Source organism: Tachyglossus aculeatus, chromosome 2 (assembly GCF_015852505.1).
Source record: "Tachyglossus aculeatus isolate mTacAcu1 chromosome 2, mTacAcu1.pri, whole genome shotgun sequence".
Taxonomy (NCBI): domain Eukaryota; kingdom Metazoa; phylum Chordata; class Mammalia; order Monotremata; family Tachyglossidae; genus Tachyglossus; species Tachyglossus aculeatus.
The window spans coordinates 73,952,756-73,965,377 of NC_052067.1; the positions used below are offsets into that span (position 1 = coordinate 73,952,756).

General features: G+C 41.9%; 1 protein-coding gene across 1 annotated transcript in view; it reads right to left on the reverse strand.

Annotated features, from left to right (window-relative positions):
- The window catches only part of ZC2HC1B (zinc finger C2HC-type containing 1B), a 34,104-nt gene that overhangs the window by 19,073 nt on the left and 2,409 nt on the right, over positions 1-12,622 (reverse strand). Inside the window, exons 3-4 of the mRNA XM_038762358.1 lie at positions 11,431-11,550; positions 8,892-9,030 (exon numbers count right to left, since the gene is read on the reverse strand). Of these exons, the coding sequence (XP_038618286.1) occupies positions 8,892-9,030; positions 11,431-11,550 (259 nt within the window). The remainder of the gene's footprint in view (positions 1-8,891; positions 9,031-11,430; positions 11,551-12,622) is intronic.

Here is a 12,622-nt window from a genome sequence, read left to right on the forward strand (position 1 = left end):
GACACACGGTAAGGGCTTAAATACCATTAAAAAAAATTCAGCAGAGTTTCCAGATATTTTTCCACTATCTTGTGGGCTTTGTTATCGGGCTGATTATTTTATGATTGGTGTGCTTCTTCTTCCTTATTTTGAGGGGTAAAGAAATTCAGTTTCCCGGAGTTGTGAGCTGCAAAGAGTTGTGAGCTGCAAGAGTGACAAACTACAACCAGGTAATAATGCCTGGGGTTTCCAACACCTTTGCCCCTACAGGAACCCTTAGAGTTAGGCTTTTATAACAATTATGGTATTTGTTAAGCACTTACTATGTGCCCAGTGTTGTTGTGAGCACTGGGGTAGATAAAAGGTTTTCAGATTGAACCCAGTCCCTATCCCACATGGGGCTCACGGTCTAGGTAGAAGTAGGATTTAATCACCATTTTACAGATGAAGAAACTCAGGGGCAGAGAAATTAAATGACTTGCTTGAGGTCACACAGCAGACAACTCGTTGAGCTGAGATTAGAATCCGGGTCCTCTGACTTAGAGGACCATGCTCTTTTCATTAGACCACACTGCTTCTCCCTTATGCCCCTGCTAAAATCGGTGACAAACTCAGTGAGCCCAAAACAGAGCTGGGGAATTCTTGCAGATTGGATTCTCCTTGAGACCATTTCATACAACTTGCCCAGTGATTAAGAAGACATAAGCCTTTACAGTCTCACAACAGTGGAGTAGCCCAGAAGGTTCATGCTGTTAGCCTATGTGATGTCCTGTCACTCAGTTCTGTCTAGTTCTCCTACTCCAAAATGTTACTGACCATTTTCTAACGGTATAGTTCTACCACACCTCTTCATAAAACAGGAACAGGAAAGTACAGAGGCAGAACCAACTTGAAAAAAATGAAAAGAGACAAGGGAATAGAGCAGCAAGAGTGTCAGAACCAGAAGTGGGCATGGGAGGGTTCTTGCAAAAGCACAAGGGAGAAAAAGAGAACAGAGAGGCTACTTGTACAGCTAAGGGAGGCCCTATGGTTTAAGCAATAAAGGAGCTATTGCTTTGAGAAGGAGCAAACTAATGATCAGAGTGATTGGCTAAGGGAGAACCAGGCTGCATTGAAAGGAAAAGCAAAAGGGCCTGAAGAAATCCCAATTAGAAAGAATCTGGAAAAAAAAAATCACGTGGGTTTTAGGGGCTAGGAAAGTACAGACCTATCTTTTGCAAATGGTTTCCAATAAGAGAGGGCATAGCTAGAAGGGAGTGGAGAAAAAAGGCTGCATTGAGGATTGAAAGTAAAGCAGCAGAAAGTTAAATAAATCCACAAGGCTATTTGCAACAAGTATTTTCATAACTAAAAGACCAATTAAGTCAGAAAGGGCTATGGAAACCAATTTAGCTATTAACATTTGTCTGTTTTCAATTCAATTTGTAATCAATCAAATAAAAATGTTACAGACCCAAAGAAAATTCACATTCCTTTTGGGGACCTTTTTTCCTTTTCTTAAATTAAAACAAGCTGAAATTTTTAAGCATTTTTCTATCTAATCCTTTGGAAGAAGGATGTTTCCTAATGGGCAGTACAAATTTTCTTACAAAGATGGAACACAACATCCTATGCAGAGCTATTAGAAAAAATTATTGGGGCTCTCACTGAACTGTTTCTCAGATCAAGCCAAGAGAGAAAGCAGATTTGAAGAAGTGATCAAGTAAACAGGAGTAAAGGAGGGTTTAATTATCAATGGGGAAGAGTCAGTAGCAAGTTTAAGCAATGATAAGGGCAGATAAAGGTTTTTCAATATCTTGTTTACTCTGGGAAATTTTGATTCCCTAAAGAGTACCTTGATTCTGTAATTGCTAGAACAAAATGTAATTTAAGAAGTGCTTCTAATTCCCAAAATACAACAGTAACAATGATGACAATCATCATTGTGAGAAGCAGCGTGGCTCAGTGGAAAGAGCATGGGCTTTGGAGTCAGAGGTCATGGGTTCAAATCCCGGCCCTGCCAATTGTCAGCTGTGTGACTTTGGGTAAATCACTTAACTCCTCTTTGCCTCAGTTACCTCATCTGTAAAATGGGGATTTTACATTGGGACACATGGACAACCTGATCACCCCGTAACCTCCCCAGTGCTTAGAACAGTGCTTTGCACATAGTGAGCGGTTAATAAATGCCATTATTATTATTATTATTATTAATCATCACTACAGTATCTAAGTGCTTACTATGTGCCTGGGGTAGATAAAAGGTTCCACATAGGGCTCACAGTCTAAGTAGGAGGAAACAGGTACTGAATCCCCATTTTGCAGATGAGGGAACTGAGGCACAGAGAAGTAAAGTGACTTGCTCAGGGCCACACAGCGGGGATGCAGCAGAGCTGTGATTAGAACTGTGATCTAATAACTCTCAGACCCCTGCTCTTTCCACATGGTCACACGGCTTCCTGCTTTTGAAATCATGGCAGGTTAATCAAGAAATGTGCTGATTTTATTTTCCAATAAAATCGATATTGTTTAAATTTATATGGACCCAACTGGTATTTTCATAATAAACCTTATAACAGATCTGTAAGACCACATTTACTATCTAAAAATAGTCAAATACTCAGGAACCCTCTCCCCCCACCCCACCCCCAAACTCATTACTTTCCTGATTGAATAGGGGGTGCCAGCTACCCGGCCTGAGGTTAGAGGATTTTCACCATGATTATCTACCCCTCCACCTGCACCTCCACCCCCATCCCTTCTCATCTTATTAGAAAATTTGACCTCTTCCTTCTCTTCCAGATCACTATTTTCAATGGTCACTGTCCAAAGGCTCCTTTCAAACATGCCCATGTATCTCCAATTCTAAGAAAAACTTTCTTGACTCACTCTAACCCCTCATTTGTAATCCTACCTCCCTAGCACTCCTCTCCATACTCCCTGAACAAATTGTTTATACCTGCTTCCTCCACTGCCTCTCTTTCAATTCTCAACTTAAACCCCTATAATCTGGCTTCTGCCCTCTAAGATCCATGGAAACTACCCTTTTCAAGGTCACCAGTGACCTCCTATTTGCCAAATCCAATGGCCTCTACTTCATCTCAATCCTCTTAGACCTTTCAGCTGCCTTCGGCACTGTTGATCCCCCCACCCCAGCCTTTCTCCTGGAAACAGTACCTAACTTTGGCTTTACTGACACTGACCTCTCCTGGTTCTCTTTCAGTCTCTCTGGCCATTCCTTTTCAGTCTCCTTCATGGGCTCCTTCTCTACTTTCACCCCTCTGTATCGTAAGCTTCTTGTGGGCAGGGAATGTGTTTACCAACTCTATTGTGAGAACTAGCATGGCTCAGTGGAAAGAGCCTGGGCTTGGGAGTCAGAGCTCATGGGTTCTAATCCCTGCTCCGCCAATTGTCAGCTATGTGACTTTGGGCAAGTCACTTAACTTCTCTGTGCCTCAGTTCCCTCATCTGTAAAATGGGGATTAAGACTGTGAGCCCTACGTGGGACCTGATCCAGTTATTAGTCATGGTTATCTACCAATGTTATTATTCCCTCCTCCACGTACAACCACCACCCTCCTCACCTTCAAAGTCTTATTAAAATCACATCTTTAACAAGCCTTCCCTGAATAATCCCTCATTTTCCCTATCGCCCTCTCCCTTCTGCATTGCCTGTGTACTTGGGTCTGTATCCTTGAAGTACTTGATATTCACCCCACTCAGAGCACTAACATAACTTCTACTTCCCAAGCACTTAGTACAGTGCTCTGCACAGTAAGCACTCAATAAATACGATTGAATGAATAACATACATATCCATCGTTTATTTTATTTATTTGTTTATTTTAATACCTGTCTCCTCCTCTAGATTGTAAGCTCCCTGTGGGCAGAGTCTTTGTCTACCAACTATTATATTGTACTCTCCTAAGCATTTAGTACAGTGCTCTGCACACAGTAATCACTCAATAAGCACCATTGACTAACTCCTGCAGCAGGCTCCTCACTGACTTCCCTGCTTCAAGTCTTTCCCCATTCCAGTCCAAACTTCACTATGGTCTCCAAGAAAATTCCTCCAAAAGCTCCATGGTTTCCCCTCCAGCTCTTTTAAGGTTCTCAATCAGCTCTCTCCATCCTACCCAAGTTGGCTTCGATCCCCCAACAACCAAACCCACAAACTTCACATCTCTAAACACCAGCCTTCTTACTGTGCCTCAACCTCATTTTTCACCCAGGACCACTTGTGCACATCCTTCCTCTGTCCTCGAACTCCTCCCCACTTCGTATTTGACAGACCACCACCCTCCCCATCTTCAAAAACCTTACTAAAATAACTCATCCTAGAAAGCTTCCCTATTGCTTTACCGTCCTACCCTATTTGCCTTCCCTTCTGTGTCACTTGTGCCTTTGGATCTGTACCATCCCATAAGCACTTTGATACTCACCTCTGCCCTGTGAGTACTTACCAGTCATATTTATTGAGCGACATGTGCAGAGCACGTACTAAGCACTCAGGAAAGTACAATAGCAGAGTTGGTAGACAAGTTCCCTGCCCACGATGAGCTTATTACATACCCATCCTTGTACTCTAGTGCTTCTCCTATCTGTAATTTATTTCAATCTCTGAGTCCCCCACCAGATTGTAAGCTCCTTGCAGGCAAGGTTGTTTACCAACTCTTGTATTGTACTTTCCAAGTGCTTAGTATAGTACTCTGTATACCGTAAGCACTCAATAAATACCATTCATTGATTGAGGACCGTAAACATAAAGAAATCAGTCCTGAAGGGCAATGGGAAAAGTGGATCTCACATTTTACCTGGAAAAGACTTTTGCCTAAACTGTTTGACTTGTGAAAAAGAGCAGCATGCTGGGTAGGTCCACTAAGTGACTGGTGTGTGCTCAGGCCCAGTTCCTGGCTGTAGAATAGAGCAGTCAGGTGGCACAGAGTTAAACTTAGGGAGGCTCCCCTAACTAAATGATTTTTCTTAGCAGGCAAGACTAAGCAACTGGATCACACTGTGGTAAGGAGACAAGATGTTTCAGACAAAATTGATCAACTAGATGTAAACACACCAGCAGGACCAGACAGCATCCACCTGAGGTTCTTGAAGGAATCTGAGCAGGAGTTAGTGAAAATTGCTGGCAAGACCATGTAACTACTAGAGTACTGCCAAGATAATTTCCAGTTAGAAGATTGTCTCTCCCGTCTCCAGTCCATACTTGGCTCTGCTGCCAGATGATTTTTCTGAAACAAAAAACTCAGTCCATACCTTCCAACTCCTCAAAAACCTCCAATGGTTGCCCACCTACCCCTGCATCCAAAAGAAACTTCTTACCATAGGCTTTAAAGCATTCAGTGACCTTGCTCATCTCCTACTACAACCCAATCCACACACTCTACTCCTCTATCCCCATTCCATTCTCTGTATCTTCTGTATCCTAACACTAACCCCTTGCCCACATCCTCCCTCGAGCCTGGACCACCCCTCCCTTCAGTCCACCGTTCTCCCCTCTCCCCGCTTCAAAATCCTCTTAAAATCACACCTCTTCCAAGAGGCCTTCCCTGACTAAGCCCTTGTTTCCCCAACCCACTCTCCCCTCTGCATCACCTCTGCACTTGTCTGTGTATCTTTTAGGCACTTTGATACTCATATTGGCCCCACAACACTTAAGTACATACTCTTATACTTTACTATTTCCCCAATCTGCAATTTATTTTAATATCTGTATCCCCGTATAGATTGTAAGCTACCATGGTTAGAGATCATATCTACCAACTCTATTATATTGTAGTTTCCCAAGTGCTCAGAATAGTGCTTTGTACACAGTAAGAGCTCAATAAATATCATGGTTTGATTGATTTATGATAGACCAATGAGTCTCACTCCCATACTTGGCAAACTGGGAGAATGTAAAATAAAATGTAAATTAGTAAGCTCTTTGATGTAAAATCTTTGAGAAAAGGCCATAATGTTTATGTAGGAATAAGTCATGTCAGACTAAACCGCTGGAGTTCTTTAAGGAGCCAAAGTAAGCAGGTGTGTAGAAGGAAATACGCAAACATGGTACATTTAGACTTTCAAAGTCCTTAACAAGCTTCCCAACAAAGGGTTCAAAACATGAATTGGCAAGAAGGGAGAATTTTGTCAGGGGATAACTGGTTTTAAAAAAAAGGGTTGGGATACCTGGATACTTTTTGGAATGGATAAGTGAAAATACTGGAGTGACAGTGCTGGCACCAATTTTATTTATCACTTTCATTATTAGAGAAGCAGCATGGCTCAGTGGAAAGATCCCGGGCTTTGGAGTCAGAGGTCATGGGTTCAAATCCCGGCTCCTCCAAATGTCAGCTGTGTTACCTTGGGCAAGTCACTTAACTTCTCTGGGCCTCAGTTACCTCAACTGTAAAATGGGGATTAATACTGTGAGCCCCCTATGGGACAACCTGATCACCTTGTAACCTCCCCAGCACTTAGAACAGTGCTTTGCACATAGTAAGTGCTTAATAAATGCCATCATTATTATTATTATTATTACCTGGAAGAGAGAACACTCAGTGAAATCTCCAAGTTTACAGGAGATATCATGCTTTTCCTGGTGGCAAAATGGCACACAGATAGGGCAAACTGCAGGAAGGCCTCTCAGAGCTGAGAGGGTGGGCAGAAATGTGGCAAACTATGGTGTGAATGAGGGCACAATAGTACATCTAATTCTCAGCTGTAGGCTCGGCCACAGCTCAGTTTTGGAATCATCATTGAATTACTGACTCAGCCTTCTGTTGGGGCTATAATTATTATTTTTTTCAACCTAAGACTTTCCCCATAAACTGTTCACCATATAGACCTCCCAGCTCCTATTGCTTCCCAGCCTAAAAAAGCAAAGAGATAATGAAAAGGAGCCTTGTGAAAGAAGAGATATCAAATAAGAGCCAGTTGCTTTAGAGTGGAATAATACAATGATGAAGGAGGAAGAAAAGATGACTAGGAAGAGAGAAGAAATGGCTGCTATGGCCACCACAACCTAGGAATTTTTCCTCCAAGAGCCAACGTGCTTCACCTCTGATTCATGATGCCTACGTTTCCAGACTGTCCCACATTTTGGTCATACTTCATACCTTGAAATAGCAGTATATTGGAGTTGTACTGTGCTTTTAATTTTCCAAAACATTCTCATATTTGAGTATGTTCCTTTAAATCACAGGGGCAGTATATAGTGGTACCCAAGTTGGCAGATAAAATGCTGGATTCCATCAGGTAGGATTAAAAACATAAAACACAGCCTAACTCTGCCAAGCTATAAAGTCATAATATCATTGCACCTGGAAGACTTCATCCTGTTGTGCATGTGTGCCTCCTTCTCGGAAGGAAACAAATAGAATTGAAAAGGAAAGCCAATTAGGATAAGGAGACATACAGCCTCTCTACAACAGTCTTTCCTATACCCTGGAAAGACTACCACCTGACAGGGTTTTTGATTAAAGTTTACAGAATCATGAAGGCAAACATGGAATTCACCTGATCCTATCCCTACAGGCCTAGAGAGTACTCACCTAAGTTTGAAGGGTTTTAGGCTCCCACTAAGCAGAAGGAACAGTTCTTTCTCATAAAGATGGCAAGAATTTGTTCTCTCAGGCACAGTATCAAGGGCTTCAAGAAGGGTTTGGTTACCATAAAGGTAAATGAGATTTCCATGGGGAATACTTAAGAGATATTAAAGTCAGAAGGCTAATGTAGTTGCCAGAAGCTATGGTTGGGACAGACATTAAGGAAAGTACCCATCACCTCACCAACTGATCTATCTTTGAGTGGCATGAGCATGATTTATTGAGATTACACTTGGTGTAGCACATAGTTCTAGATGCTTGAAATGACAACTGAGTCACTAAAAGTTCATCTTCTTACTCCTTCATGTTTGATAACTGGGGAACCTTAATTCCTAAAACTTTCTAGAAGAAATCAACACTGTCTTATTAACATTAGAAGGCTTGTGTCTTCAAACATTCACTTCAGTAAAGTAAGATGAAAGAGAGAAGTTTGGGTTGCATGCTGATTTTAATTTCTGAACAGGAGTAATTTTTAACTTTTTTTCCATGTGCACTGCATTGCCATTTCCAAATTCACTTCTAACAGCTTAAGAAAATGAGTAGAGAGTCAGCAGCTATTCATTGAGAAGGGCTGGCTTATAAGAGAGGTTTCATCCCTAAGAGTATGTGCCTGGCCCAAAGCAGTCTATGTCATTTATTTTCAAATCAGTAACTGTGATAACTCAGTCACAAAGGGACAGCTTTAGGGGAGCAAAAGCAACCTGAGCTGATAGACTTAAACATATCCACTTCCTCAGTACCAGATTGTTAGTCCAGAGTAACTAGAAATTTTGCACAAGAACAGACAAGCTGCAGAACCGGCCCAAAGTGAGTATTTCAAGAATGAACAATATTAAGAACTGAATAATTACCCAGTTCTAATAATGCGGGCTGCGTTCTAGCAAACCAATAAATTAACAAAAACATGTGTGCACACATTTCTTCCAATGTCATTTTCCACTGGGTCCAAACTAACCACCTTCCTGGAAGAACTTCAACTAATTTGCTAATAGTGTTTCAGCCAAGAATGTACTACAAACATGTATTATGGCAGAACTGAGTATAACTGACTCATCTGGGATTACTCCACAGGTGATGTTATTTAATACCTTTTACTATCACCTATTGCGATTATCAATGATGGGCTATTAAACTACAATGACAAAAATTTCTGGGATATCTACATATTAACTGTATTTGGTGATTTGGGTCATTTCACTTGCCTTCTGCCTTTCTTTTTTGAAATTATGAGTCAGACAAGTACAATTCAAGCAGTCCTGAGAATGGGAATGAAGTTAAAACGTTTATAATGGAACTTCAAAATCAACTGGAAAGAGAAAGGAGGCCACAAACCTGGGTTGATGCTTGGGGGGGGTGGAGGAGGGAGAGGACGGCCCTCTTTAATGGCTATTGAACATTGCTTGGCTGATTGGATTGCATTAATAAAGTCCTCATGTTGCTGTCTCCAAGTAGACTTCTTTACAGGATGCTTCTGTAAAAGAACAGACGTGTACCAACGTACGCTGTAGTTCTTCCACAAGAAGGTGTTTTTTGTTTTTGTTTTTAACTTGGGATTTACAGAGGTGGGTCCCGATTAAATTGGAAAAGGAAAATTTTGTTAAGTGACATAAGACCTGAAAAATAATAATAAATTACAGACTGTGATAAGGTCAGGATCCTGGGAACGTCCAACACCTTTCAAGGAAGTCTTACAGAACAGTAAGATTGCAGAGAACCCCAAATGATCCTGTGGGAAATTTAAGGTGATGAATACCGCCTACGTCTATTCCTGACAATTCTCACTGGTTCTCTCTTCCCCTTGGTCTGTGAACCTCATATGGGACAGTGACTGATAATTTATATTGGATTATATTGGATTTAGCACAGTGTTTGGTACAGTGATCATATTTATTGAATGCTTACTGTGTGCAGAGCACTGTATTATGCACTTGGGAGAGAACAATATAACAGAGTTGGTAAGACACATTCCCTGTAAGCGCTCAACATATACAAATGATTATTATACTGCCAGCTGCCTCCCATCTCTTGCCGTGCAGACAATTGTATTTCCTAAATAATCTCATATGAAAAATATATTAGAAAATCTTCACATAATTTCCCTTCCTCTCCCCTAGACCATTCACCTTCACGCCAGATCCCTTCACCCTGTGACTACCATCCTGGGAACAAGGGACCCAGTTCTAACACCGGGAAAGGGAAAACAAAGAAAATGAGTTGGAAACAGTTTATTTTGCGACTGCAGACAGAGAATACACATGGATTAAGACAGGGCTTTACTTGTTGCCATGGGGTTTAAGCTGCAGAGAGCAGCCCCCAGTTAGGAGGGTGGGTATCACTCATGAAGTCTGTAAAAGAAAAAGAAAAATATTAAAATGATATAAAGTTATAAAAAAATCACCTCTCATAATAAAACTCCCTCTAACAAAATTGCCCATTGGTCCCGCAGCTCATTGGGTAAATTGAAAACTCTTCCAAAAATCCCAAAGACCTCCCCCAAAACTCCACCTCCATCCCAAATAGACTCTTGATGATTTCATTATAAAGAGAAGCAGCATGGCTCAGTGGAAAGAGCCCGGGCTTTGGAGTCAGAGGTCATGGGTTCAAATCCTGGCTCCACCACTTGTCAGCTGTGTGACTTTGGGCAAGTCACTTAACTTCTCTGGGCCTCCGTTCCCTCATCTGTAAAATGGGGATTAAGACTGTGAGCCCCCCGTGGGACAACCTGATCACCTTGTAACCTCCCCAGCGCTTAGAACAGTGCTTTGCACATAGTAAGCGCTTAATAAATGCCATTATTATTTATTATTATTATAAAGATGTTCAATAATAATAATAATAATAATGATGATGATATTTGTTAAGTGTTTACTCTGTGCCAAGCACTGTTCTAAGTGCTGGAAGTGTATCTTGGTTTGAAAACTGTCCTCCTGAGATATTTAGCCCTGCTTCTAGCATATCTCATTTGCCCTCTGATCATCAGGGTACTCCAAATGCACTTTCACTGAAGCAGCATGGCCTAGTGGATATAGTATGGGCCTAGGAGTCAAAAGGTCATGGGTTCTAATCTCAGATCCACCTCTGGTCTGCTATGTGACCTTGGCCAAGTCACTTCACTTCTCCGTGCCTCAATTCCCTTATCTGTAAAATAGGGATTAAGACTGTGAGCCCTGTATGCAACAGGGACTGTGTGCAACTCAGTTATCTTGTATCTACCCCAGCGCTTAGAATAGTGCCTGGCACATAGTAAGCGCTTAGCAAATGCCACAATTTTTATTACTATTATGGGAAAGCTGAGGCATAAAGCTGTTAAAAGGCTGATCTGGGAAAATCTCTTGATGGCAACTGAGGCCAGGATTCCACCATAGGACTGGTGCTTCTCAAACCTGATTCCAGGACACCCCCGCCCACTCCCCCCCACCCCCCGCCCGCCCAGGAGGTGGCACTTGGCTTCCCAAGAACACTACACCCATTATTCCAAAACAAATATACAGTATACGCTCGAAAATTTAGGTATGGGAGAGCTTGACACAATTGTATCTGGGAAACAAGAGGTTAAAGACGGGAAAGGAGCTGGACGGTGATTGGGAATGAGGTCATAATGGAGTAATATGATGAGGAAGGAAACAGTGGAATGGGATGAGGGGAGGGGCAGGACTGGCTGGCTGGGAAGAAAAAGATCAGTAGGAATCATATTGGGAGAAGTTTTGAGGCTCCTCTTTCACTGTGGCTTTGTCACATCCCATGCCCGGGAATGGGACAAAGACTTGTGAACCCTCTTCTGATCAGCACTGAGGAGAATCAGGCCAGTTCAGAAAGGGAAGCTTTCCAGTCAGTCACAAAGTCACTGGAGCAATGAAGATAACAATGGTACCTTGGACTGGGGGGCCTTCTTCAGGGTGGGAATATCAGTGCCCTGCAGTCTCTGCTTCAAGGAATTGAATGGCTGGCGTATTTTGTTGAAGAGTTTTTTACATATTGGCACATGTCTTCCCTAGGAGAAGCAAACAGCATTGTGATGTAATCGCTGAGACACTTTCAGAATAGCCCAATAAAGATGTGCCCCATTTCATCAAATTAGGTTCATCTTGTGTTTTATTCTCATGATCCTACTAAGACACTGCCATTTTGCTACTCCTATAGGTTTAGATATCCATGAATAACAACATTTAAAGAGCATGCTGGTCTTTCTGTCAATCAATCAATCCTTTCATTTCTAACCCTGGGCATGTGAGAAGAAACAGGTAATTGCCTTCCCCCCTACTTCAAAGCCTTATTGAAGGCACAATCTCTTCCAAGAAGCCTTTCTTGATTATGCCTTTCACTCCTCTTCTCCTGCTTTCTTCTGTGCCACTCTTACTTGCTCCTTCATCCTCCCTTCAATCCCCACAGCACATATGTATATATCTGTAATTTATTTATTTATATTAATGCCTGTCTGCCCCTCTAGACTGTGAGCTCATTGTGAACAGGAATGTGTCTGTTATATTGTACTCTCCCAAGTGCTTAGTACAGTGCTTTGCATGCAGTAAGTGCTCAATAAATATGACTGAATGAATGAACCCAGTGCTTAGGGAACTCGAGCCCATTTACTTAGCACCCAGTACATTGACAAATATACCGGATAAATTGCTCTCACCTAGGCCTGTCTAGTTGTTGGGGCCAGTATTTAGAACTCGAGTAAGACAAAAGATGTAATGAGGAACAAAACTTAGCTTCAACTTGGGAGAGTAGCTGAATTTCATTGTGAAACTTCAAGAGTATTAAGCCCAAATACTCCTAGGGCAAGAAAAATACAGAATCAGAAAGACTCATTTAGTGCATTGTTTCGCTATACACTGCCCCTCTAGGCTGTAAGCTCCTTTTGGGCGGGGAATGTGTCTCCCAACTCTGGTATACTGTACCTTCTCAAGACCTTAGTACAATGTTCTGTATACAGTAAGCACTCAATAAATATGATTGATTGACCTAAACCACCCAAGGCTTGATCTTCCAAGGAAAGCATTCACTCTCCCTTGGAAGCATACTGCAGGGCTCAACAAGCTATACTGGCAGGATATAGATTG